This window comes from Haliotis rubra, unplaced genomic scaffold, assembly GCF_003918875.1.
Source record: "Haliotis rubra isolate DU_JTF1 unplaced genomic scaffold, ASM391887v1 Scf384, whole genome shotgun sequence".
NCBI classification, from domain to species: Eukaryota; Metazoa; Mollusca; class Gastropoda; order Lepetellida; family Haliotidae; genus Haliotis; species Haliotis rubra.
In genome coordinates, this window is record NW_025767062.1 from 755,762 (window position 1) to 782,616 (window position 26,855).

Below are 26,855 nucleotides of genomic sequence, written 5' to 3' on the forward strand. Positions count from 1 at the left end.
AAAAATACATGCATCATATCGACGCTCATATATAGATCCAAAAAGAATTGCTGGAAAAAGAAAATATTTTGACAGTGTGACAGAGCGTACCCTACGATCATATGGTTTGGATTTTAAATTTAGTGAAGCCTGTTTGTTCTGTGGGAAATCAGTAAGTCAAACAAAGAGATTAAAACTTTTTAAAGAATCCTACCTTGTGAGAACTGCAAATTTTCAACGTGAAGTGTATGGCAAGTGTAAGGAAAGAAATGATGTGTGGGGAAAGACTGTTTTGTCTAGAATTGAATATTCGGGTGACCTACATGCCTCAGATGCAATTTACCACCAGAGTTGTAGTGTAAAATTTAGGACAGGAAAAGAACTTGGATCTAATGATTTATTAAAGAATAGGAAGGGAAGACAGAAGAATTCTGTCCGTGAATCTGCATTTCAGAAAGTGGTTGCATATTTAGAGCAACTGGTAAGGAACTAGTAACAGTGAGTTCTCTGGTTGACAAAATGAAGAATTTTCTGGATGAGGATCTGGAACCATTCAGTCACATTCACATGAAATCCAGACTAGCTGATCATTTTGGAGAAAATATTGTGATTGCTGAAAGTGATGGAAAAGCTAGCATTATAACTATAAGGGCAACAGCTTCCAAAGTTATTCATGATTTCTTTTCACTTCCCAAATGCGATGATCCTCAAATCGAGAAAGCGAAGATAATTGAAACAGCTGCACAACTGCTTAAAAGTGACATTAGAAATGCTTCTATTCCAACAGGTGTATTTCCATCACCCGATGAAATAATGTCTCCCGAAATGGGAATTTCATTTCTTCCAGAGCTCTCTTTGTTGGGAAGAACACCCTGACTAAGCAGGGTGCAATAGGACAAGCAATAATGCAGGCTGTAAGACCAAGGTAAGTTCTGTCACCCCTCCAACTAGCTCTGGGGGTTCAGTGTCATCACCTTTTCAGTTCTAGACACCTGATTGATACACTAAACGCTCTAGGTTTCAGCTGTTCTTACGCCGATGTAAAGACGTGTGAGCGCAGCGCATTTCTTGCTAACAACACCGAAATCCAAGGATACACAGAAGGCCAGTTCATCCAATTTGTTGCCGATAACATAGACCATAACATCAGGACCATAGACGGATATGGCACCTTTCACGCGATGGGGATTATTGTGGCTGCTACTCCAGGATCCAAGATACGTAGACATGTACCAAAGATAAAGGCAAAGATGAGGATCTCAAAGGCATAAGAACCATCAAAGTAATGTAGTACTGTCTCATCTGAAGTATGGCATGCTCTCTTAGATTGAATGTGATGACAAAACACCAAGTGTAAACATACTGTGGAAGACAGCCTGGCTGCTCCGTCCACTCATACTTTCATGGAATGGAACTATGCAAATGATATACAAAAATGGTACATTTCCTGGTCCAAGTTGCATTACCTTCATGCCAATGATCAACCTCAATCCTAATGATGAAAGTTGCATCTACACAACATTGCTGTTTGTAAGAGACCAGGGAAAGAAGTACAACGTCACTCCAGTACTCACTTTCGATCAGCCACTCTGGTGGAAAGCCACAAATATCATCTCCGTCGAACCCGATACAAGTTCATTTTGAGATTAGGAGGTCTTCATGTTGAAATGAATTTTCTAGGTTGCATGGGACAGATTATGTCTGACACTCTGTGCTCCGAGAACGCAGTCACCCATATGTTGACCGGGAAGGCCGTTGCCCGAGCGGTAAGAGGTCATGGACTTGTGGACATGGCTCTACAATCTTTGCTGGTATCTCAAACATTTGACGTTGAACTGAACAGGACTGATGATGGACCTGACCCAACTGACAGTGATGACACGGAGCAAGAATCACATGGCACTGGAAGTAATGATCAGGAACCCGCACAGATTGCACAAGATACAGAAGCTGTAGATATATGGAAACCAGAAAATGATCTTTTGTCTAGTGCAAGGTATTTGATGAGATCGTAGCTGGAAAATTGGACCTTGGGGTGGCATGCACATCCCCTTTGTTGACAATCGTGACTGAGCGGTTAAATAAACACTGCAGTGCATAAGTAAAGGGAGAATTGCAAAGCTCTGGCTGCATGGTAGAAATCCTCAGAACATTCATTAAAGCAGAAAGAACAGGTGATTGGTTACTCCATCTGAAAACACTGCAACACATGTTGCTATATTTTGCAGCTGCAGGCCATAACCTTTACCTGAAATCAGTGTATGTATACCTGAAGAGCATGCAAAATCTGAAAGTGTCTAATCCACAGGCATATGACTTATTCATGCATGGGCATCATGTCCTGAGACGCAGCGTTCGCTTTTTGGCGGGTCTTTTCTACAGATTTGGTCATTGAACAAATTCTCATGACAAGCATGAAAACTGCCGGTGGTTTGACACGAGGACGTGTTATGTCTGAGGTTAGTTTGGTCACTCTCCCGCCCGTCTTGTTCGGAAATGAATGAAGCAATGCAGCAGCTCACAGGACAAACATACAATACAAGTGAACAGCACAAGGAGAGCAGCAATGCAAGGCAGCAGAGAGATCGGAAGGACACAGAAGCCATAACTGTATGTCACTGACAGAAACCCATTTGATATGGAGGTATTGAAGAGCATTTCAACTGGTGTGATCTCTGCTAATAGTAATGTTGATGAAGTTAAAGATGTAGGGATGAAGATTCTAGACAAGATGGAAGGGCAGATTGTACAGGATTTCACATTCTTGAAAGACTAGATTACTGTCATGAGTGACAACACACATGTGGAAATTGAAGGGGAACCAGCCAAATGTGATGCTCAACTTTTGTTTCAGAGACTTATAACAGCAGCCGAAGGTTCTGTTTCAGAAAAAGATTTAAGGTCTCTGTTCACTTATGAACTGTGTACTTACCCTCCTTCCCTGTTTGAGTCACCACATCTGCTCAGAGAAGCTGACAAGTCTGCCTTAGCAGATGCAATTCGAGTGAAAGTCAAAACTGGTGGCACAGAACCAGGAGTCGGTGAAATGAAGTTTGTAATAGATGGTGGTTGTCTCCTGCAGTGGTTACCATGGCCACGGGCTTGTACCTATGATCAACTTTGTGTCATGTATGCAGAATTCGTTCGAGGCAAGTATGGTAAAGCTATAGTTGTTTTGATGGTTATGATAAAGGCCCAAACACAAAGGACAATACTCATCAGAGGCGTGTAGGGGGATATGTTGGAAATGAAGTTCAGTTCACCAAGGACATGATCCTGAGAGGAAAGAAAAAGACATTTCTAGCTAACTCCAAAAACAAACAGAACTTCATCGACATGCTGAGTGACAAACTCAAGGAATATGGTATTGACACAATCCATGCGCCTGCTGATGTTGATCTCCTCATAGTCAAGACTGTTGTCCAACAGGAAGCAATAACGAGAACAACATTGATCGGAGATGATACAGACTTGCTCATTTTACTCTGCTACCATGTTTGCATGGATTCCTTAAGAGTCTATTTCTCACCAAGGTCCAAACCAACAACAAAGAAAACATCCATATATGACATCCAAGAAACAAAGGAAAAACTGGGAAAGAGTATATGCAAAGACATTCTGTTTCTGCATGTAATCTTTGGATGCGACACAACTTCGAAAGTTTTTGGCATTGGAAAAATATTGCTGCAGTATTTGACAAACATCCAGCTGATGTCACAAAGAATGAGATTGAACATGCCGGTGAAGAAGCTTTGCTCCATCTTTTCAAAGGTGAAAATAGTCACAGCCTTGACAACTTGAGGGTTGAGAAATTCACTGAAAAGGTAGCCAAGAGTTTCACATTTGTGGATCTAAAGAGTCTTCCCCCAACATCTGAAGCAACAAGATATCACAGCTACGGGGTATTTTTGCAGATTCAACAATGGAAGGGACAGAATGGGTATCTAAACCCAATTGACTGGCGTTGGACAGTAGATGGGAAGTGTTTGAAGCCTCTTACAATGAACAAAGTACCTGCTCCGGAATCATTGTTGAAAGTTGTCAGATGTGCATGTAAGAAAGGGTGTCAAAGTTCAAGTTGCAGATGTAGGAAAGTTGGACTCATGTGTAGTGTAGCATGTATAACATGCAAAGGGGCCAGCTGTGAAAATTCTGCAAAACCAGACATTGATGAAGAAGAATGCTGTGACCACCATTGTTGAGAAAATATACCAAGTCTTCAGGTAACCATAGTTGTCAAACCGATATTGTGACACTTAACATGTTCATTATGTCATCTGTAAATGCATGTGCCATTAAGATTAGTGAATATTTGTCAATATAAAATACTGAAATTGAAAGAAGTTACTTCATTTTCAGTTAAAACCATAACTTTGATGACACAAAAAAGTAACTAACGTAATCTTAGGATGTTGTACGTTTTTCCTTAAAAATTAAAGAAAAATAGTAAAACATCAATTATTTTCTTATTTACCCCAGTTTATATTACTTTTCCGACCACTTTATTGGTAGTAAATTCTCTTCTCTCTAAAACTCAGTAAAAACAAAAAGTTTGTGTCTCAATTGAGTATTGCAAAAACATCCCAAAAAATTCAACTTTTTCAACATTTTTACCCCCAAAATCAGGTGTAGCATCATGATTGGTAGGAGGACCTTTTTATTTCTTTTTGATATAGACTTTCACAAGCTGAAAACGCAAAAGTCATTTCTGTACCAATTTTTGGGGGGTATTTTCATATTTTGACTTTACTATAAAGTCTGTGTAATTACTGTGTAACTCACTGACAATGAGACCATTATATTCAATACTAGCTACAAAAAGTACCTGAACATCGTAAAATCAAAATATATATTTGGACTACATAAATACACATGTAAACACAATAATTTCTGAATTGAACCTCGTGGAACAGACGAATGTCAAAACCTTGGTGTCGAAAATACAGGTGTGGCTTAGATACGATTCTCGGCAATGGCAGTTACGTTTTATACCTTGTACATCAGTGTTTCAACTGTTATACGTTGTTCTTGTGGATAGTTAGTGAGGGGGTATATTTAGACTTGTACTAGATTTAGACAGGAAGTTCTGGAATATGCTACCGTGTACCACAACTCAACGCTTTGTTTTAGAATTTTCCAGCCAGTTATTGCATCTCATACCACATCACATCTGTGTGTGATGATCATGCATTGTCCAATTGTTTGTTAGATTACTATTGCCGAGGGGCCAATGTTATCAGCATTGTCCTTATTGCTATAATCAGTGCTCCTGTATTGCCGAACTTCTGCATCCATAGTGCCACCAAACTTTGTACTGCCACAGTAATACCTTTATATTGATATTTGTTGATTTGTGAACGTAGCCAATTTTGGAATAAAACTGTTAATTAGAGCACATTTCGTGGTTGTTTTTGGTTTCACACCTATTTTTCACCTCTTACAAACTCTTTAGTCTCAACTTGGGAATCTACATTTAACAATCGTCATGGCCAGGGATTAACATTCCAGTAGGATACGTGGGCATACTGTGGGCATATCCATTATTGACCCTGCCTCGAATTTGAACTCGTAACGTGAATGTCGTGGACATTAAACGTGTGTCTTCACAATGTACATTTTTTGTGTGGCTTGTGTAGATAAAATATGGTAAATAGTGCAGAGGGATATAGGCCATAAGATTCTGTAGAAGTGCTGAGTGCTGCTGTACAAAACAATCGTAGAGCTAAGGTGATCGTTACTCCCATGCCTGAAATTAAACTGATATACTTCTCAGGTTGCTTTGTAAAACGGCACCCTGAGCAGTAAAGATTCTTTATAGTCTGGAGAAACTGCTGTCACACCAGGGCTGCTACCTCAGCGTCCATGAAAATTCCCACTGCGTCCATTAAAAATGCACAACGCCGAGGTGCGCGCAGTAGGGTCTCCCACCGCAACGTGGTGGTATCTCCATTTGACGCGATGGGGTCGCCTAGTAGGCGCCGTTGCCCAGCGTTCTGACATGCGCGCGGTAGGAACGCCGTAGAGTCGCCGTAGCAGCACAGTAAGGTGTGCTACAGCGCAACAGGAGCTCTGTGGGCGTGCTCCACGGACGTGCATGACCGTAGTACGGACGCAGTGGTAGCGGGCGGCGCTTGCACGGAGACCTCACGGAGGCCTTATAGCGTCTCTGGCGCTTTCACGGAGTGTGAGTTATTTTACTGCGCTCTCACAGCGACTATACGGAGCTGCCACGGCGATCACAGCGCTCCCATCAGCGTTGGCATGGCGTTTACAGGGCGTTGCCTGTGCGTTGTGAGCCAACCCCATAAAAATGGTATAAATGTCTTATCTTTGTCACCCTCATTTCACCATGACTGTTCTACGCCAGCAAGCCGGGCTTCTTGTTGCCTGTGTGCAAGCTTGTTGGGTAGGCCGATAGCGCAGTGTACGTGCCATGGCCGCACAGTGACAACTCCTAGCACTCCAATCTGTGAGAACGTAGTCAATCGCCAACTTGAACTCAATGTAAAGCACGCCCCATTCGCCGCGAAGACACCGTGACATCTCCATCTTGTGAAAATTTTAAATAAAAGTGCAACGTTTCTCAGAATGTTCCGCCGCGATGACACCGTGACATCTCCATCTTGTGAAAATTTTAAATAAAAGTGCAACGTTTCTCAGAATTTTCCTCCTCTCTGAGAAATATCACAACATGATGCCTTCTCCACAGATACGCAGTAGAGTGATAGAGGGTTTAGTGCTGAACAACGCTAACATATTGCAGTTTGGTGCCCAAAGGAAGAGGAGCATAAGTTTCATTTCGGACATAGCAGGATGTGCACAGTGAACAATAGGTTCTTCTTACAGCACGTCTGTAGTCGACACTGATATACTCACTTTGGAAGTTGACATCGGAGAAATTGTAATTATCACTGGATGGAGCCTGCAAAGGCATGAATAGGTTCATGTGGCGGCTCTCAGGGGACACATAGCATAACTATGCTATTTACACTTCCTGTATTTTCTAATCAATCTTATGGTCCCTTTGGAAAAGTCTTATATATAAGAACATACAATCAGAGGAATATTGGTTTGTAATACCAGTTGTTTTCATTCTAATTTCCAGTCGGTTAGCTTCTACAAGTTGCGTTAGCAATAATATGTTGGTAAATACATTACGTTTATACAAAGAGCATTTTATTGTGGCTTTAACTTATAATAGGTCATCTTTTGATGTTTACATTTCACATCTTTTGAAGTACAGTCGAACCAGATCTTTCTACGGAGATCTTAAGAACGTCATACGACATTCACTGACCTCAGTGATGCTTTTAAAACGCTTTATGGTAGACATGTGCAAGTCATTTTCAAATCATTTTCATGTCATCAGTGACAAAACTCATGTCCGACGTAAATCTCCCTTTTGGACTTGTACCATATGTTCCCCTGTTATTGTTTTTCAGATGAGTGAGTGAGTGAGTTTAGTTTTACGCCGCTTTTAGCAATATTCCAGCAATATCACGGCGGGGGACACCAGAAATGGACTTGACACATTGTGCTCATGTGGGGAATCGAACCCGGGTTTTCGGCGTGACGAGCGAACGCCCTAACCACTAGGCTACCCCACCGCCCCGTTTTTCAGATGAAGAAATAAGTAGTGTCTGTATGAGTTCTTGACAGGTACCACTGGTAGGGCAAGGTACGAAGATTTATTTTGAATGTGAATTTATATGTACTTACAGCGTCAGTGTTCGTGAAGTCGGACAGCGGAACGTTCAGGTATTTGGCCACTCTTTCAATGACGTGGTACATGTTGTATTTGCTCGCCTCTGAGTTGAGGACCGGGTTGAGGTTGCACATGGTGACACTAGGGAATGTCAACTGGGTGTTCTCTATGGACGTCTGCGTGTTCACTGGGCGCCTGAAGAAAGACACAATCATACAGACTGAGTAACAAACAATTTAAACACATATTTACATTTTCTCTTGAGGATCTGTATGAATGGGAATTTTGGCTGGTTTACTTTCAGGGTGTGGGGTGGTGGGGTAGCCTAGTAGTTACGGCTCCCTCAGATGCCATCCTTATCTGGCTTGCTGACGGGGTTAAACTCTGGTCTTATGGACAAGGCGTCCAACTTCGGATCTTATGGCCGTTATAGAAGGGATATATGCATGTTACCGTATCCCGATTGCGTAGATGAGTGAGTGAGTTTAGTTTTACGCCGCACTCAGCAATATTATAGCTATATGGCGGCGGTCTGTAAATAATCGATTCTGGACCAGACAATCCAGTGATCAACAGCATGAGCATCGATCTGCGCAATTGAGAACGATGACATGTGTCAACCAAGCCAGCGAGCCTGACTACCTGATCCCGTCAGTCGCCTCCTACGACAAGCATGGGTTACTGAAGGTTCATTCTAGCCCGGGCCTTAACGGGTTTGCGTAGATAAATGGTTGTTATGCTAATCACTGGGTTGTCCGATCCAGGCTTGACTATTTACCAACCACTCTCATATAGCCTAAGTTTTCTCAAAACACACTGTATTCCAGTAAACGGAGTAGCACCCAACACCAAAGGAGTTTATGATTCAGAAATGAGCTCACATCTGCTGCCTCATTGACTTTGGTATTGTGTTTCAACCCAACCACATAGCAACCTTTCATCCGATTTAACATCCATACACTCGTGTGTTTGCTTGTCTCAGACAAGACCTATCTGCTTTGTTTTTTCTTGTTTTGCTAACGATTAGGATCTGATGTAAGGACGATAGAGTTCACTGAGTACAAACAAGCAAGTCGGAACTTCCAAAGGTCAACACGGCCGTGCATTAATGAAGCAGACCATTTTGAAAAAGGTTCAAATTGATATAAATCATGTTTCAATCATGTGTGAAACAAAATCTCGATAATACGTCCTTCTGTGTAGTTTTGCTTGTTATACAAATATATTATATTATATGATAGCGCACATAACCAAGCAACTAGTACATGCTCGATCATTGGATGTCAATCTCAACGGAACATCGTATTACATGTATCAATCTCAACTCTCTCGAGAGTATACAACTCTTGCTGCCACTAGGCGCACCGAGTTATTGTGGCTTTCTCATCCTTACAAGGTACCCATTCACAGCTGGACGGGCTGGGACACATAGTCACAGTACTTTGTCCAACTTCACTGCACGTTGCTGTACCCGCAACTAGGTGTTTGCACGTATTCATATGGCCACCATCTGGTCATTTACCAACGGATTCGTGGGTTCTTTTGAGTGCACAGGTTTGTGTACTGCACACTAGGGGTTGTGACAACACTAAAAGAGTCTGCACACAAAGTTGACTCTAAGGTTTTTACACGCGGTCACAACTTGATCACTAGCCTGGCGCCTTAGACAGCACGATCACCACGCCCCCCCGAATCTATTGACTGTGCAAGTAGACATTTCAGATAATGGAGAATCGGAATAACAAGGTCTGTTTTCATGCTCTCTACGGTAGCAATCGCATTGACAAAAAATAACCCCTTATTGTTTTGTCACCAAAACATCTCTTCCAACGATAAACCGTAAATACAAGTCAGATTATATATTTACCATACAGCTTTTATAAGGGCACAGTCTGGGCTAAGATGTTTTAACTTGTTCACTATCTACAAATCCCAATCAAAATTCTGCTGTATAATGCATTTGGTTATTTACCGACCAGATTTTGCCAAATACGTAACAACCTACGGGCGTTGGGGTAGCCTAGTGGTTAAAGCTTTCGCTCGTCACGCCGAAAACCCGGGTTCGATTCCCAACATGGGTACAATGTGTGAAGCATATTTCTGGTGTCCCCCGCCGTGATATTGCTGGAATACTGCTAAAACTAAGCTCACTCACTCACTCTTCCCCCCACCGTGCAAAATCAGACAATAGGGTCAATGACAATCATTTGGCTCTTTGGACATGTACGGAAATTGCCAATCACTGACTCATAGTCTGATAAAGCAATCCCAGTGAGTGAGGGAATTTGGTTTAACGCTGGTTTGAACAGTATCCCAGTTATATCACGGAGTTAAACAATCCGATAAATATGTTTAATCTCCTTGAATTTCTTCATCTGATTTCACAATGAACTTTGGACTAACGGACCCAATAAGTTTATGTGAACTGACGGCAAAAAGAAACTTTACCACATTAAGTGAGTGATTGAGTTTAGTTTTACGCCGCTTTTAGCAATATTCCAGCAATATCACGGCTGGGGACCATAGAAATGTGTTTCACACATTGTACCCAAGTGGGGAATCGAACCCGGGTCTTCGGCGTGACGAGCGCACGCTTCAACCACTAGGCTACCCCACCGCCCCTAACCACTTTAAAATGAAAATGCAAAAAATATAATAATAGTTGCAACCAATGCAAAACGCATCGTAAAAACACAATAATGCTCCATGCAGAAGAGCCAGTCTTTTTTTGTGCAAAGGCCACATAAAATAATTCCTTGTTACTCAGTACCGCCTGACCATAATTTGTTTTGTTTTATATTTTCTGCACTGGTAAATTTTCATGTGTAAGGCCGGTAGACTTCTGAAATCCGTCTCAGCTTCCGGCATTCGACTAACATTGTATAGAAAATCAGAAACAAAATATTTAAAAATAAAAAAATAATTCGCAGTACCTACCCAATTATTTTTTTAAAAGCGATCAGAAACACGAAATTTATTGTATGTGGCCTAAATGTGAAAAGTGGGTAGCGCCTGTAGCTTGGACGGCAGTTGAGACACTCACACTGATTAAAGAACAACACTGATGAAATACCACGTCTGGCCGAATTAAACCAGCGGACCATGTCTATAAATACGGATACAATCCACCCATGACCGCATTGCAGAAACGTTTAGTTGCTCACATGTTGCTTTTACTAATCTTATTCAGCGTTGCAGACAGCCCGTAATGACATTAGCCTGACATCGAACGGGCGAACCCAGGATAACTGCGCTCAACGAAGACCGAATGCCTTGCATCTCTGGAATCAATTCCTGGCAGTGACGTCAAAAGCGACGAATGCCTTGGGGACTTACAGACCTTACAGATGGCAGCTATTGACAGCGCACCATCGTCGTAGGTATTGAGATGTGTCCGGACTGCACGGCGACTGACGGCATCGGGAATTGCGTAGATCGATGCGCATGCTGTTGATCACTTATTTTTCTAGTCCACACTCGATTATTTACAGACCGCCGCCATATTGATGGAATATTGCTGAGTGCGGCGTTAAACAACAAACCAACTACCAGCCTTTCTAAATATTCCACAAGTATCTCTGCAGGGGGACACCAAAAATGGGCTTCACACATTGTGCCCATGTTGGAAATCAAAATTGGGCCTTAGGCACAACGAGCGAACGCTTTATAAAGGAGAATACTGGAAATATGCAATTACTGGCTAGGTTAAAGATATGGTCATCACAAATATGTACCCCATTTTTTATTGCAAAAGTATTATTAAATATATTTCAATCACGAAAACAGTTTTACAATCATGACGTCATATGTGACGCCTTGATGCCTAAAACCAAGCGGTACAGTAAAAATGGAAACCGCATTTTTCTGTCGTTTGTGTAATTTGTAAGATGGGTTATTATGTTGGCTGGGGTTGCACGGCGTCATCGGACAATGGAAATAAGCCTGGGGGACGTTTTGGTGGCACCGTTACGACATCACCGTTACCGTAGACCATTGATTTTATACAAAAATAATTCATGTTCATTTCACAATATTCCATTTATATTACATCATTACATGTTACAACTTACAGTCTGTGGTATTTGTAACATTTATTAAATCAAGTCCGATTGTGATGAAATATATATAATTAATTTCCCATGAGCATGACAATGTTTCGCTATATAACGTTCATTCCGGTTTGGAGCCCCAAATACTATATCCTACAACAAACAAACCAAACCATACCTAACATTTCTACAAGAGTTGTCACGTGGTATCCTTTGACAGTATGACGACGCCTGATCCCGTACTGCTCATATTGTACAGAACGTCCTTGTATCCAACAACGTCAGCATCAGCGTATTGCACGCTGATCAGATATGTCCCCAATGGAACACCTCTGTAAAGTCATCTATCAGCCAACCGACAAGAACTAATCCAGGTCCTTCAAGAAGAATAACGACGCATCCAACGTGACGTCATCAAGCGACTGACTTTATCTCTGCGGAGAGTTTCATCTCTGTGTTCGTGTCTTGAAGCTTGAGTGGTCATACACGCTAATGTGATCTGTCATTGAACATTTCAGATATGTTCGAACGATGCTGTAAGCTTGTTTTTGCTAAACCTTATGAACTGTCATGTGTATGATTGTCATTTGTTTGGTGATTTCGTTGTAATATTTTGAATAGATTTTACTTCATTTGTTTGCTTTTGAGGGGTTTAAATTACATTGATTGTGGTCAGTTTAGATACACTTGCCGGCAAATCCTGACGATAAATTTGGCGATGCACTCAAGCGCTGTAGTGATACTCGGTTTCTAAAATTGCCCTAACATCGCTTATTCTAAGCTGAAACATTCCATATAGAACATATCAATTGTTAGATAAAAGAGCAACCACAATAGCAATAATAATCATTTCAATTTGAGCTATTTGCCCATAATCTCCCCAGGGTTATACGTCTTTATGTCATTGCTTGATCCTCAAATTACCTTCGCCATGCTTGTCGTTTTGTCTCACAGACCTACCAAAGAAACCTTTCCCACTGTGCAGAACATTAGAAAGATTGTTTTCAACAAAGTTTGTCGATTCCATTTATGCGAACCATGATGATGACTGCGCAGACCTGGATGTCATTCCAGAAACACAAGCAAGTGAGGAGGATAGTGATGTTCCGCGTTTTGATTCGCATCGCGTGCGAGAAGGCGGCGATATTTGCAACTGGAGGACGTATTTGTTTGTGGTGATGCCAAAACGAATAGTGATAGGGCGGCGATGTAGAAAGCGAGAGTGTGGCGAAACGAAGAGCGAAAGGATGGTGGTGTCGAAAGCAAAAGAACGGCGATATAGAAAGTGAAAGGATGGCAAAACGAAGAGTGAAATGACGACGGTGTCGAAAGTGAGAGGACGGCGATGTCGAAAGAGCGAGAGGGCAGATGGACTACTGGAATCGCAAAGAAAGAGACCATGCAAACAAAAGTTTCCCTATATACTCAAATGTTGAGTGGAGGCTGGATCAGGGCCTTCCCAAGGGCTCTGATTTTTAAATTGACCCCTTGGGAGGGGCCTGGTCCCGTACCATCATTGTCTATACTACTACTGCAGTATTTGGGGCTGCAAACCGGAAAGAACGTTATAGCGAAACATTGTCAAGCTCATAGGAAATACTGATTTTAATAATATATATTTCATTACAATCGAACTTGATTTAATCAATGTTACAAATACCACTGACACTAAGTTGTAACATGTAATAATGTTGTATAAATAGAATAGTATGAAATGAACATGAATTACATTTCTAGAAAATCAACGGTCTACTGGAACCGTTATGTCGATTGAAAACTGCCACTAAAACTATTTCCCTCGACCGTGGTGCCTATTTACCTTGTTCGATGACGCCGTGCAACCCAAGGCAACACAGTACCCCTTCTTACCAATTACAAAAACGACAGAAAAAGAGGTTAACATGGTTTTAGGCATCATGGCCGAACTAAGTCACATATGACGTCACGGGTGTAGAAGGTAACATGAGTTCACGGACTTGATAGCGGAATATGCATAATGGCCAACGCTGAGATACCAGAAACCGTTTTCGTGATTAAAATATAAATAATTATACTTTAGCAATAACAATTTTTGGTACATGTTTCTGATGTACGTATCTTTACCAAGCTATTTGTTGCTAAATTCTAGTATTCTCCTTTAAAGCGTTCGCTTGTCATACCCAAGGCCCAAGTTCGATTTCCAACATGAGTACAATGTGTGAAGCTCAATTCTAACTCGTATCTTCACGGGTCCTGCACGAAGGGAACAAAACGACAATCAACTCAGAGTAAGAATATTTGGTCTGAGCGGGGTACCCATGTTTGCTACGGGTTGGTGTGTTTATTGTTATAAAACCGTCATTTGTCCGTTCATACACCAAAAACGTTCACACCAAACAAACACAATTTGAATGAAGACTGACTCACCTCTTATACTGATTTATCAGCCCGAAAACCTGGTACACTATCATTCCTGTTGCACCCAGCAGCAGCAGCAGCCACATCAACTTCAGCAAGATGCCATTTTTATCGGTTAACTTCGAGATACCATGGGCTGAGGTATTGCTGGCGAAGTTGGTCAAGATGTTCTTCGTTGGGGCTCGACCTTGACTCGACATTCTTTGTTCGCTGTCCTGACTATTGTATAAAAATGTTCTTCTCAAATGTCTGTTCTTCTCGGCTCAACCTCAATAGCAACCCTGAACTCTTTCTGTGTGTACCATCTTTCTCCAAGACGATCCCTATGCTTTGATCTCAGAGTTTCTCTGACTATGTTCAATGCTTATCTGAGCAATCGCAACTGCAGGTGACAGTGGTCTGTCGTAGGGATCTCAACCATACGAAACCGGCTATTCTCAGTCCACTGTTCCGCAACAAAAAGAAGTTCCAAGATACGTCAGTTCAGATTACACATCCTCGGGTGTGATCTTCCGAGAAGATCGATCTTACAGTTGACCAGATACAGATACAGTCCATTACCCTTCACAAAGTGAATTCTGATCAGCTCACATTGCGAGGTACCTATCACATTGCTGAACACTATTGTAAATGAGATAAAACAGTGTGTATGTATGTTTTGATTTGATTTTATCACGTAATCTATAGCCAATTGGACACGTCTAGGCGAGAACCATTTTGCTACGTATATTGGACGAGTCCATGTCAATGGCAAATTAAATTTCAAACTGTTTTAAGTAAGACAACATTTACATCAACACAGCCTCGAAAAGAATAACTTTACCAGTAAACAGTTTAATTGATTCTGCCTGATGAAACAGCGAATAGAACGCTGAGTATGAAAAATACGCATTATAATTTGAAATAGATGTTTTTAATTTGAGGAGTCAAGGTAGATTGATTTTTCTTACCTTCGGGAACGACGACAAGATCTGTAATTGTATAGCGGATGTCCTGCCAAAGTAAAAACCAACCGATGTATAAAATAGGTTTCATTGTTGTGTATATTTACTGTGAAACATCTGCTTGCCGAACCTGCTGACATTTTATTGTTATTGTCAGTTGCTTAAATTTTTAAGTATGCTTTTAAGATATAAGAGTACATTCCAATTATTCCTCCACTAGATATGACAGATGAGAATTATTATATATTAATACAGAGTTTTCTTTTCAAATACATGTCATCAAAAGAATGTACAATTCAAAATTTGCTAAGGATGAAATATAATCACAGAAAAACATCCGGGATGAAAACTGATCGCCGAGTTAGGCAAACGCATGGGTATGCCTGACACGTGGTCAGCGTAGGTTACAAACGTCTTTAATGGTGGGGTTAAAGAGTTCGCTCGTCACGCCGAAGACACGTGTTCGATTCACCACGTGGGTACAATGTGAGAAAACCATTTTTTGGGTCCCCTACCGTGATATTGTTGACATATTGCTTAAATCGGCTTTAAGCTAAACTCACTCACTCACGCTTTAATGGCAAACATTAATGTTCTACGGGGCTTAGAGTCGATATCGATACCTAACGTTTAGACCAGCTACCAAGCGACGTGCAGATGGTATTCTACTTTCCACCACCATGTTGGAAGACAGGTTTCTCTTGATTGTAGTAAGACGTCGTAACTTCATGATTGCCACTACACTCAGAAATGACCTGCGGAACGCCAGTAGCGTTTGGGTCCAAATATCGGCAGCCGTGTCCGTGAGGGCTAGCATTCGCATCCCACTTATCGGACAGGTACACGTGAATTGGGCAGACCAAGTCTGGGCTCCAGTACCTTCACTGATGAATCGGGATACACGATACTGCATTCTGGACATCACAGATCGCCATGCCCCAGTGTTTGGTAGACAAGGGTAAAAGATGAAGGATTTCAGCGCCGCCAATCACGATTTGGAGTGGAATGAGTATAAATGGAAGAACAGATTTACATGCCCCGCAGCAGGACACGACAGGGAGGACATTCTGGATGTGTATGTTGGTGACACTGTATACTGGTGGAATTGGCCTCGACTTCATCATCATAGACGATAACGCATCTCGTCGTGCCAGAGACGTTAATGAGATCCTAGTGTGCGCATGGAGAGGTCAATCCGATTTTCCACAGTTAACCCTATGAAACGCATGCGTTCAGAACAGTGAAAGAAGTTATTGCCAAGAGTGTGTGAGTGAGTTTAGTTTTACGCCGCACTCAGCAATATTCCAGATATGTGGCGGCTGTCTGTAAATAATCGTGTCTAGACCGGACAATCCGGTGATCAACAGCATGAGCATCGATCTGCGCAACTGGGAACCGATGACATGTGTCAACCAAGTCAGCGAGCCTGACCACCCGATCCCGTTAGTAGCCTCTTGCGACAAGCATGGGTTACTGAAGATCAATTCTAACCCGAACCTTCATGGGCAGTTATTGCAAAGAAAAGAATATGAATACACAGTTCCTTTAGATAAAATGTCAAAGATAGAAAATGTCGTTGAGTACTAGACTTTGTACTGTATTACAAAAACGTTATCTCAGTAATGACATGTGCTCTTATGTTTGTGTGTCTTCTTAACAGAAGTCTGAAATCCATTGTGTGTGTGAAGGAAACTATAGTCCGTTTGGGTTCAAATGAGAACGATGTATGATTAAATAACTCGAAATTTGGATAATTGCACAAAACATAAATAAGACACATGGTCCTGAAACCTCTGTACCCAACAGGGTCTGAAATCTGACGTTGTTTGATCGATCATGGAAAACGTTGTTGAAGAAACCATCATGTAATATTGTGCTATTTTCACGCTTCACACCGAGGGGTGACAAACGGCTAGTGGAACAGAACAGGTACACAGTTAGGTGCAATTCAAAACAGCCAGGTGAGATGACCTCAGCTAGTCAAGCGCTGTTCCATCGGCCGTTTAATTTGTGCAATTATCGAAATTTCGAGTTATTTAATCATTTGTCATTCTCATTTGAACTCAAACAGACTAAATGAATCAACACAATTTCAGTGACGCCATGCAGTGTAAGATATCTCGACAAAAAGTTGAATGTATTGTATGATGCCAGGGATTGAGTTTTTTGAATTGCAGTAATATAGTGATAATCACAGATTGTCGAGAAAAGGCAAAGGTACCCCACCAATGTCACCCGTCACAAACGCATGCAATGGCGAGTGAGTGGTTGACATGTTGTTTCACTAACTGATGTTATAGTAGTTATTTCAGATAAGAGCGTCATTCTTCGCTAAATAGTAAATTGTGTAATAAAATTGTATTCTGCCTGCATTTTCAGTTATGTAACACATATTTCACAATTACAGGGGACCCGTGAAGATCCGGGACAGAATAGGTCTTCAGCAACCCATGCTTTCCACAAAAAGGCGACCATGCTTGTCGTAAGAGGCGACTAACGGGATCGGGAGGTCAGGCTCGCTGAATTGGTTGCCACATGCCATCGGTTCCCAATTGCGCAGATCGATGCTAATGCTGTTGATCACTGGATTGTCTAGTCCAGACTCGATTATTTACAGACCGTCGCCATACAGATGGAATATTGCTGTGTGCGGCGTTAAACAACATCCAAACAAAACCACCATTCACCATTCCCGTACAGACTAATGCATGAATGAATACCCACAAACTGCTACCTTTACTACAGATGTGATCGGGTACAATTTGAGCCCCGAGGAACTCACTCACTCACTCACAATTACAGGCGGCGGTAATTCTAGCTACTCACTGCTGTAAATGTAAACATTGGCACTGATCGTCTGGAGGCTGGGGAGTCTCCATCTAGCGTTTCACGTCACCTCTATGTTCCTCAGAGTACCATCAGTCGTTTATGGGACCGATATCAATAAACTCATTCTACGCAAGATCGGCCTCGAAATGGTAGACCTCGGATTACCACTGCAGCGCAGGACAGGTACATCCGGGTACTTCTTTTGCGGAATCAAACTGTCACAGCAACTGCAAGTGCAGTGCCTGGTTTGAGGAGAGTGTCGGCGCAAACCACTCGTAATCGTTTACGAGAAGCTGGATTTCGAGGAAAACGACCTTAGTTTGGACCTGTGCTGCGACGACTACATGGTTAACTGACGACTCACGCTTTCTGCTTCAGCGCCGTGACGGAAGAGTACGTGTCTATCGACGTCGAAATGAACCTTTTGCCCAGAATTGTGAAGCCCAGGTTGACCGATAAGGTGGTGGGAGTGTCATGATATGGAGAGCCAGATTCTAGACGCAGAAATCAAACTTGTGCGCCTTCAGTGCAATTTCACTGCTATCATTACAGAAACGAAATCTTAAGGGTTCGCATGGTTCCGATCATTGACAGTTGTTCCAGCAAGATCGTGCCAAGCCTCAAACAATACTCGGTATTTTCAGAATGAGAACGTTACAGTTCTTCCATGGTCTTCCAAATCGTCCGACCTAAGCCCCATCGACCATTTGTGGGATGACCTCGGCCGCCGCGCACGTCAACGTCAACCGGCGCCCCAGAAATAAACAAGGTCGAATTAAAAAAAGACTTATTCAGCCCATGCCGAGACGGTGCAGATCAGTGTTTGGGGTTCAAGGTGGCCGCAACAGATATTGATGACAAAGCCCAACTTGGAATGGGCGCCTTCACTTATTGAACCTTTGATAAGTTATACACGTTAACAGACAGTTTATACTGTGACATTTGGCTGCAACTGATCAAGAATTGCATGTGTTATGAATGGCGACGATTGGTTAACGCCCCAGCCATCCCCCCTCCTCCTCCCCAAAACCCTTCCGCCTACCATTACCCTAAACAAGAGCGTCTGCATGACCTGGTCATGACAATTGATGGAACAGGAGTTTAGAGATGCCACAATGTATCTTGTATTTAAGTCATATTAAAGTCACATAATACATTGACCATATGGGCAGGATGGAAACGCCTTCAACCAATTTTGAAGTCTCATCAGTAAAGATTATGAAATCCTTGAAGAAATGAAGAGGTTTCAAATCAACTTTTAAATATCACACAAATTACGTCTTTTTATTCAGGATTAATCTTCAACGTCAGATTAAAAAATTCCAAAAGACAAGTCTTTTGTGAAAAAATTGTAATATTTATCAGCAATATTCCAGCTATATGGCGGCTCTTGGTCTGGACCAGACAACAATATCGGTAACATGCAATGACATGACATGACATTGTTTTACATATCAAACTTCAATTTATGTCGAGCTTATGACGTTTGACTGTATGTTAATAAGAAAGCATGGGTGACAGAAAGTACTAATAATTCAGAAAGTGCCAAAACAAAAACAAAGCCAAATTAAAATGAACTTCTAATGACGAGATACCATAAGCATCAGCACTCACCTCGTCTTCCATATAGTTGATCAGAATGACAAAATATCTCGAAACCAGAACATCACATCCACTTTCATTCTAGAACACTACAACCTTAGATCACTGCACTTTATAACACCGTCCGATTGAATTAACCTTTGTTAAAACAACAACACATGCATGTCTGATTAACGTTCTGTCAACTCGTCTCTATTCTGAATTTCACTGCTACACCTCAAGGGCTACGTTGCATTGTGAAACTCTGTGATAGCCAGGAACAATTATGAATAATATACTACACATGCGTCCACAATAACACTTAACTCTTCAGTTGTTGTTGATAGGAATGTCTCGTCGCGTCAACAAATAGTTCTGCATACGCGTTGACCAAGGACGAACATGTAGTTTATAATTGTCCTGACATGCTCGTTTCAGTTTAATACTTTGTAACCAACAACAATTACTTACATTAGTAAGTTCGGGTTTATAGATTTATTTCTACATAATGATCGTAACTTGTTAACCACGCTAAGTTTATATTGATTAACATCTATGCTTTTATGCTTGTGATTGTTTTGTAATGAATCAAATATAAGCATGACGAACACATCGATTTCATCCATGTAACGATATGTTCCCTTAATATTATAATTTTATCACATGTGAATACCAATTGCTTTCGTTATCAAAATATTCAAAGGCAACCATATTCATAATTCTCAAAATACAATGAAAAGGTAAATAACTCAAATGTTCGCGAAAATATGAGCGTATCTTACCCAAACAGACAAACATGTGAAAATGCATGTTCACCTGAAGAAAGATGGAACATAGTCAAATACTGGGAAATCCATCGAGCATCACGTGGTTACAAACTTGGATATGTTCACCTCGCGTAGTCCTCACTGTATACTGTTTAATAATTATGAAATTTTAAGCAAACTCTAACAAGTATTATGAATGCCATGTTAAATGGATCCGTGAAGATCCGGGTGAGAACTGATCTTCAGTAACACATGCTTGTCGTAAGAGGCGACTTATGGGATCGGGTGGTCAATCTCGCTGACTTGGTGGACACATGTCAATATATTCCAATTGTGTAGATCGATGCTCATGCTATTGATCACTGGTTTGTCTGGCCCAGACTCGATTATTTACAGACCACCGCCATATAGTTGGAATATTGCCGAGTGCGGCGTAAAACTAAACTTAATCATGTGTTGTATAACGTTCTAACGTAATATTTGTTTCTTGCTCAGAGTTGTACTCTGCTTCTGATTGATCCATTACAAGTAAATGCATGACCATAGTTACCAGATGTTAATCAATGCACACCTTAGCTTGGTGAACATATTGAGATCATTGTGTAGTGGTATTCTGTAAACACGTTAATCCATGTAGACTTCAATCTATGCAACGTTAGGTTACGTTGACGCCCTCCTCTTTACAATATAAATACTGTTGCCGTCCACCAATCCACAAAATAACTGATGATTTTATTCACCCAAGTAAATGTACCACAGTAAGTGATGTTGACGTCCCCCATGTACAATACAAGTGATGTCCCCCATGTACAATACAACAAATGTTGATGTTCCCATGTACAATAAAACTAACGTTGACGTCAACCCATGTACAATATAAATAACGTTGTCGTCAACCCACGTACACTATAATATATAATCCATTTATATTGCGCATTTATCCATGCACATTGCATGCTCAAAGCGCTGACATATTACCCCTGGTCAACGAGTACAGAACACTCCCTGCGGAGAATACAACCGGTCGCCTGTCAGGGGCTCAAGGTTCAAATTCAGACTACCATCGTATCATACCAGGTACCCAATTTTACTGCTGGGTGGAAAGAGGCAATTTTGAACAAACTCACTTGCCTAAGGTGAGACCACATGCGTCACATGTGCTTCGTTGTGGGGCAGGACTGAAGTCCTAGAAAGTTTCAGGAGTCAAGCTGCCAAACACGGTCACCCATCCGAGGACTCTCCGCGATCATCGTTGCTTAACTTCAACTGATTGTGACCTGAGCTCTACGCACAGGACCACACAGGACCACAGGACTACACCATTATAACTAATGTCGACGTCAACCCATGTACAATATTACTAACATGGACTTCCACCATGTGCAATACAACTGATGCTGAGGTCCCCCAGGTAAGATATAACTAGCTTTTGAGGTCAGACCATGTACAATATAACTAACTTTGACGTCAACCCTTGTACAATATAACTAACTTTGACGTCAACCCATGTACAATATAAATAACGTTGTCGTCAACACATGTACAATATAACTAATGTTGACGTCAACCCACCTACAATATAACTAACATGGACTTCCGGATCCACCATGTGCAATACAACTGATGTTGAAGTCCCCCGGGTAAAATATAACTTTGAGGTGAGACCACCCACAAAAAACTAACTTTGAGGTCAACCCATGTACAATATTATTAACATGGACTTCCACCATGTGCAATACAACTGATGCTGAGGTCCCCCAGGTAAGATATAACTAGCTTTTGAGGTCAGACCATGTACAATATAACTAACTTTGACGTCAACACATGTACAATATAACTAACTTTGACGTCAACCCATGTACAATATAAATAACGTTGTCGTCAACACATGTACAATATAACTAACTTTGACGTCAACCCACGTACATTATAACTGACTTTGACGTCAACCCATGTACAATATAAATAACTTTGACGTCAACCCATGTACAATATAACTAACATGGACTTCCACCATGTGCAATACAGCTGATGCTGAGGTCCCCCAGGTAAAATATAACTAGCTTTTGAGGTCAGACCATGTACAATATAACTAACTTTGACGTCAACCCTTGTACAATTTATCTAACTTTGACGTCAACCCACGTACATTATAACTGACTTTGACGTCAACACATGTACAATATAAATAACTTTGACGTCAACCCATGTACAATAAAACTAGCATGGACTTCCACCATGTGCAATACAACTGATGCCGAGGTCTCCAGGTAAAGTATAACTAGCTTTTGACGTCAACCCTTGTACAATATAACTAACTTTGACGTCAACCCATGTACAATATAAATAACGTTGTCGTCAACACATGTACAATATAACTAACTCTGACGTCAACCCACGTACATTATAAATAACTTTGACGTCAACCCATGTACAATATTACTAACATGGACTTCCACCATGTGCAATACAACTGATGCTGAGGTCCCCCAGGTAAAGTATAACTAGCTTTTGAGGTCGGACCATGTACAATATAACTAACTTTGACGTCAACCCTTGTACAATATAACTAACTTTGACGTCAACCTATGTACAATATAAATAACGTTGTCGTCAACACATGTACAATATAACTAACTTTGACGTCAACCCACGTACATTATAAATAACTTTGACGTCAACTCATGTACAATATTACTAACATGGACTTCCACCATGTGCAATACAACTGATGCTGAGGTCCCCAGGTGAAGTCAACCCATGTACAATATAACTAGCTTTTGAGGTCGGACCATGTACAATATAACTAACTTTGACGTCAACCCTTGTACAATATATATATAACTAACTTTGACGTCAACCCATGTACAATATAACTAACTTTGACGTCAACTTTGACGTCAACCCATGTATAATATAACTAACATGGACTTCCACCATGTGCAATTCAACTGATGCTGAGGTCCCCAGGTAAATATATAACTAGCTTTTGAGGTCAGACCATGTACAATATAACTAACTTTGACGTCAACCCATGTACAATATAAATACCGTTGTCGTCACCACATGTACAACATAACTAACATGGACTTCCACCATGTGCAATACAACTGATGCTGAGGTCCCCCAGGTAAAATATAACGTTAACGTCCACCCATGTACAATACTGTTGTTGATGTCCCCCATGTACAATAAACCAGATGCTGACGTCACCCCATGTACAATAAAACTAACATCGACGTTCACCCATGTACAACTAAACTGATGTTGAGGTCCACCCACCTACCCGTCCAGACTCAATTATGTACTGAAAGACGCCATATATCTGGATTATTATTCAGTGCGGAGTTAAACATGAAACAAACAAACAACATCTACGTCATCAGAATTATGCGCACCAAGATTGGAGAAGACTGTGGAAAAATGTACGTGGGTTTTTTGCTGCACTCTTACAGTACACAGCCACCATGCTCTGCTGATTGTTACACGAAGTCGTCTTGGCTTCTTGTCCACCCCTTATCATCACTCGGTACCTCTTTGTATTTCTTTGTTATCTGTTATTGGAAAGTATCTAACGTTCGTGCAGTTGGTAAATGAATTCATGACGAAATGAAAACCTGATTCAGAAGCCCAGACACGATTAATTTCAAACAAGCACGCATGCTTTATTCATTACATGTCCCAGCCATACCACAACGAACAATGGATTGTTTTGAATTGCTATGTGTGTGGTTGTACATAGAATCCCCGAGGGCGTGGCCAACAACACGCTTGAAGGATTCTGTAGTGAGTGAAGATGGAGACATAGCAGCTGAATAGAGGTCTAATGAATAATCTAGTATCATAGCAGACGGTGATCAAAGGAACATCAAGACGTTTTGTCAGCAACGACTTTCACAACAGCTAATTTGCTTGTGGCATCACCAATATCATGGTTGAACACATTATCGCATCCCAAAGCAAATGAATGTCGACTGGTAATGTGTTTACATTTAATAGCCCAGCTTTCATCCTAACATACAGCATTACCTTATATGTACTCACTGCGGCGCCATTCATGCAGTGGGGCGGTGTCGAAGCCAAGCAGTTAAACGCCAAAGGTCCGGGTTCGATCCCACACATTTATGTAATACGTGTGGAAGACACTCGTTGTGTGCCTGCTGTCATATTGCTGAACTATTACTAAAAACGGCGCAAACTCGATGTCAACAAACTCATGGAATGGACAATAAATAAGATTAATTATTCGTATTACTGAAACAGTATGTATCACAGAGACCACCATCCTGAAGTAATCCATATACACATGCTCTGTCATCGTATCGCATTGTGACAATTATTTGATTGTCTAGTCCAAACTCGATAGGTTCACATACAACATTGTACAGCTGTTATACTGCTGAAATAAATGTCTGTTCATGATATAGTCACAATTGGACAATCGACTCTGCTTTTAGCAGAGATTTCTTATGGATGTGGAAAGAATTGTGTCGCTTCTATTGCCAATGAATGTATAGTCCTTACCCAGATGGTCTCAATTATGGACCAAAAATATTTGGAGAAGTTTCTCTGAGAACCTATCTGTACTACATCAGTTTTGTGGGATCCAAATTTAATACCGGTAAGCAACCATAAAAGTCAAGTGTTTAAAGAACCCTTTTAAGGCAGGGTTCAGTTCCATCCAGAATTAATATAATTGCGAAACAAGAGTTCCGTTTCTAGTTTCCGTTTCTGAGCGGGGCCAATCAAAAAGAGTTTTAATCTTCATGAAATTAATCTATTAAATTAAGTTATTTCTCTGAGACTTTTTGCGTTCTGTTTATTACATCAAGTTAATTGGTACGTGTATGCTGCCGCTCGAACTCAGGAGGAACGTAACACGGTTTCCAAAGAAAGAGGATCGATTGATGAGAATAGAACACCAACGAAAGAAACCTAACTGAAACTCGAAAAAACATTTCATGTGTTGTAACCAGGCTAGATTGAGCTGAGCTATAAACTCAGACCATATGGGAATCCAGTGTCAAGAAAGAAACAGGTCATTTTTGAGCAACTTGAAATACAAAAGAACGAAGGAAAACATATTTCTCCAAATTAATGGTTCCTTTTAGGCAGAATTGAAAGTTGGGACAGAAAGTTGAGTTGTGTGTAGTTTTACGTCCCACCGGCATTGTTTCAGTCACACAGCGAGGAAAGCCATGTCTGCACACAATACACTTCAATTACACAGGACAAAGGAGTTTCTTAAAATAAATATTTCTTCACAGCAGTATTATTTCCAAACGGAAAGTTGAGGACATCCAATTTATAAACAGCCAAATTGTCACACACATGCATAGTCACAATTTATGATAGAGACAAATTTCTCTCCAGTAGCTCACAATTAGATGCCAGCTCCCGCGGGAAAACATATCTTTCAGATCTATTGTTTCATAATGTGTGTCCCTTGCATTTGATAGGTGCAGTCAATCAGAATATGCTTTTGATAGGTTCACAAGAGACACACTCATAACAGGGAGGCCTATCTTCATCTGTTTTGAGCAGATAGTCGGTTGAGTAAACTGACTGTGGCCAATACGACATTATCTTAGATTTATCTCACCACGTCTTGACTGACAACCCAAGTAAGTATAACCGATTGTTGGCGTCAGTTCGTGAAGTTTATTAATTCCTACTTTGGTGTCCCACCTTTTTGCAGAAGATCACGAGTATAACTTTTGATAGTGGGTTAGGAGTCACTATACGGGATCAGCAGTGAAGCTAATGGTTTATCAGCTGTTTCATCTGCAGCATCGGCTTCTGCGTTATCTGATATGCCTACGTGCCCTGGTAACAAGTAAAGAACGATGTAACATTGGCCAGTAGAAAGATCGTTGTTAAGTTCTAAAATGGAAGAAGAAAATTAGATTTAGCAAACAGAATATACTCTTCAAAATGAATGAAAAGCAATGTTACAGGTAACTCAAAACAAATGGTGATGGTAAGCATGATAAACATAATCCTATGCATTTCAGTGAAATGTCCTGACAACAGGTTTTGTCTGTATTCGGAGACTGTAACCGTGAGACACCATGCATCCGTAATTGCGATCGTGAAATTCATGAGAAAATATCTTCGCCGTTTTATGTTACATGACACCAGATGGACAGATGAGCGTTATTAAAAGTTTAAACCTGCATTGGAAACTGGTCCCCTGTGCCTTAACCTGATTACTTCACTTTCTAATTCTCTCGTGGATACAGGTGATGTTTTGCCATGTTTCTGCAAAGGTCGCACAGTACTCAATCCAAAGAAAGGAGACGTGACTGATACAAACAAGAAATAACAAAGTGGTCTTGGGGGTGCAACTTCTTGTACTAAAGAGGGGTCGTAACGTCTCAATGTGCTGGATTGACGACAGAAAAGCACACGACTGTGTCCCTCATGAAATGAATTTGATTGTCCTGACGTCCCTGAGCGACTACTTCAATTACTCAAGTCTTTAATGAGTTGCTGGTCGACTTAACTTGAATTGCAATTGATTGCAGCGGATGGAGACTCCGGAGTCTATTCCAATCAGAAGAGAAATATTTCAGGGGCAACCGTTTAACCATTTGTTTTTTGT

The 26,855-nt window shown here is 41.1% G+C and overlaps 1 protein-coding gene across 2 annotated transcripts in view; it reads right to left on the bottom strand.

Moving 5' to 3' along the window:
* LOC124286478 (amiloride-sensitive sodium channel subunit gamma-like) overlaps positions 1–19,662 on the bottom strand; it is a 34,360-nt gene extending 14,698 nt beyond the window's left edge. Inside the window, exons 1-5 of one of the 2 annotated variants that reach the window (XM_046722857.1) lie at positions 19,518–19,662; positions 15,081–15,123; positions 14,140–14,575; positions 7,699–7,879; positions 6,856–6,901 (exon numbers count right to left, since the gene is read on the bottom strand). In XM_046722857.1, the coding sequence (XP_046578813.1) occupies positions 6,856–6,901; positions 7,699–7,879; positions 14,140–14,330 (418 nt within the window). In that variant the 5' untranslated portion in view covers positions 14,331–14,575; positions 15,081–15,123; positions 19,518–19,662. Of the gene's footprint in view, positions 1–6,855; positions 6,902–7,698; positions 7,880–14,139; positions 14,742–15,080; positions 15,124–19,517 lie in introns of those variants that run through there. The other variant, XM_046722858.1, reaches the window with a different exon arrangement.
* Between the last annotated feature and the right edge of the window lie 7,193 nt (positions 19,663–26,855).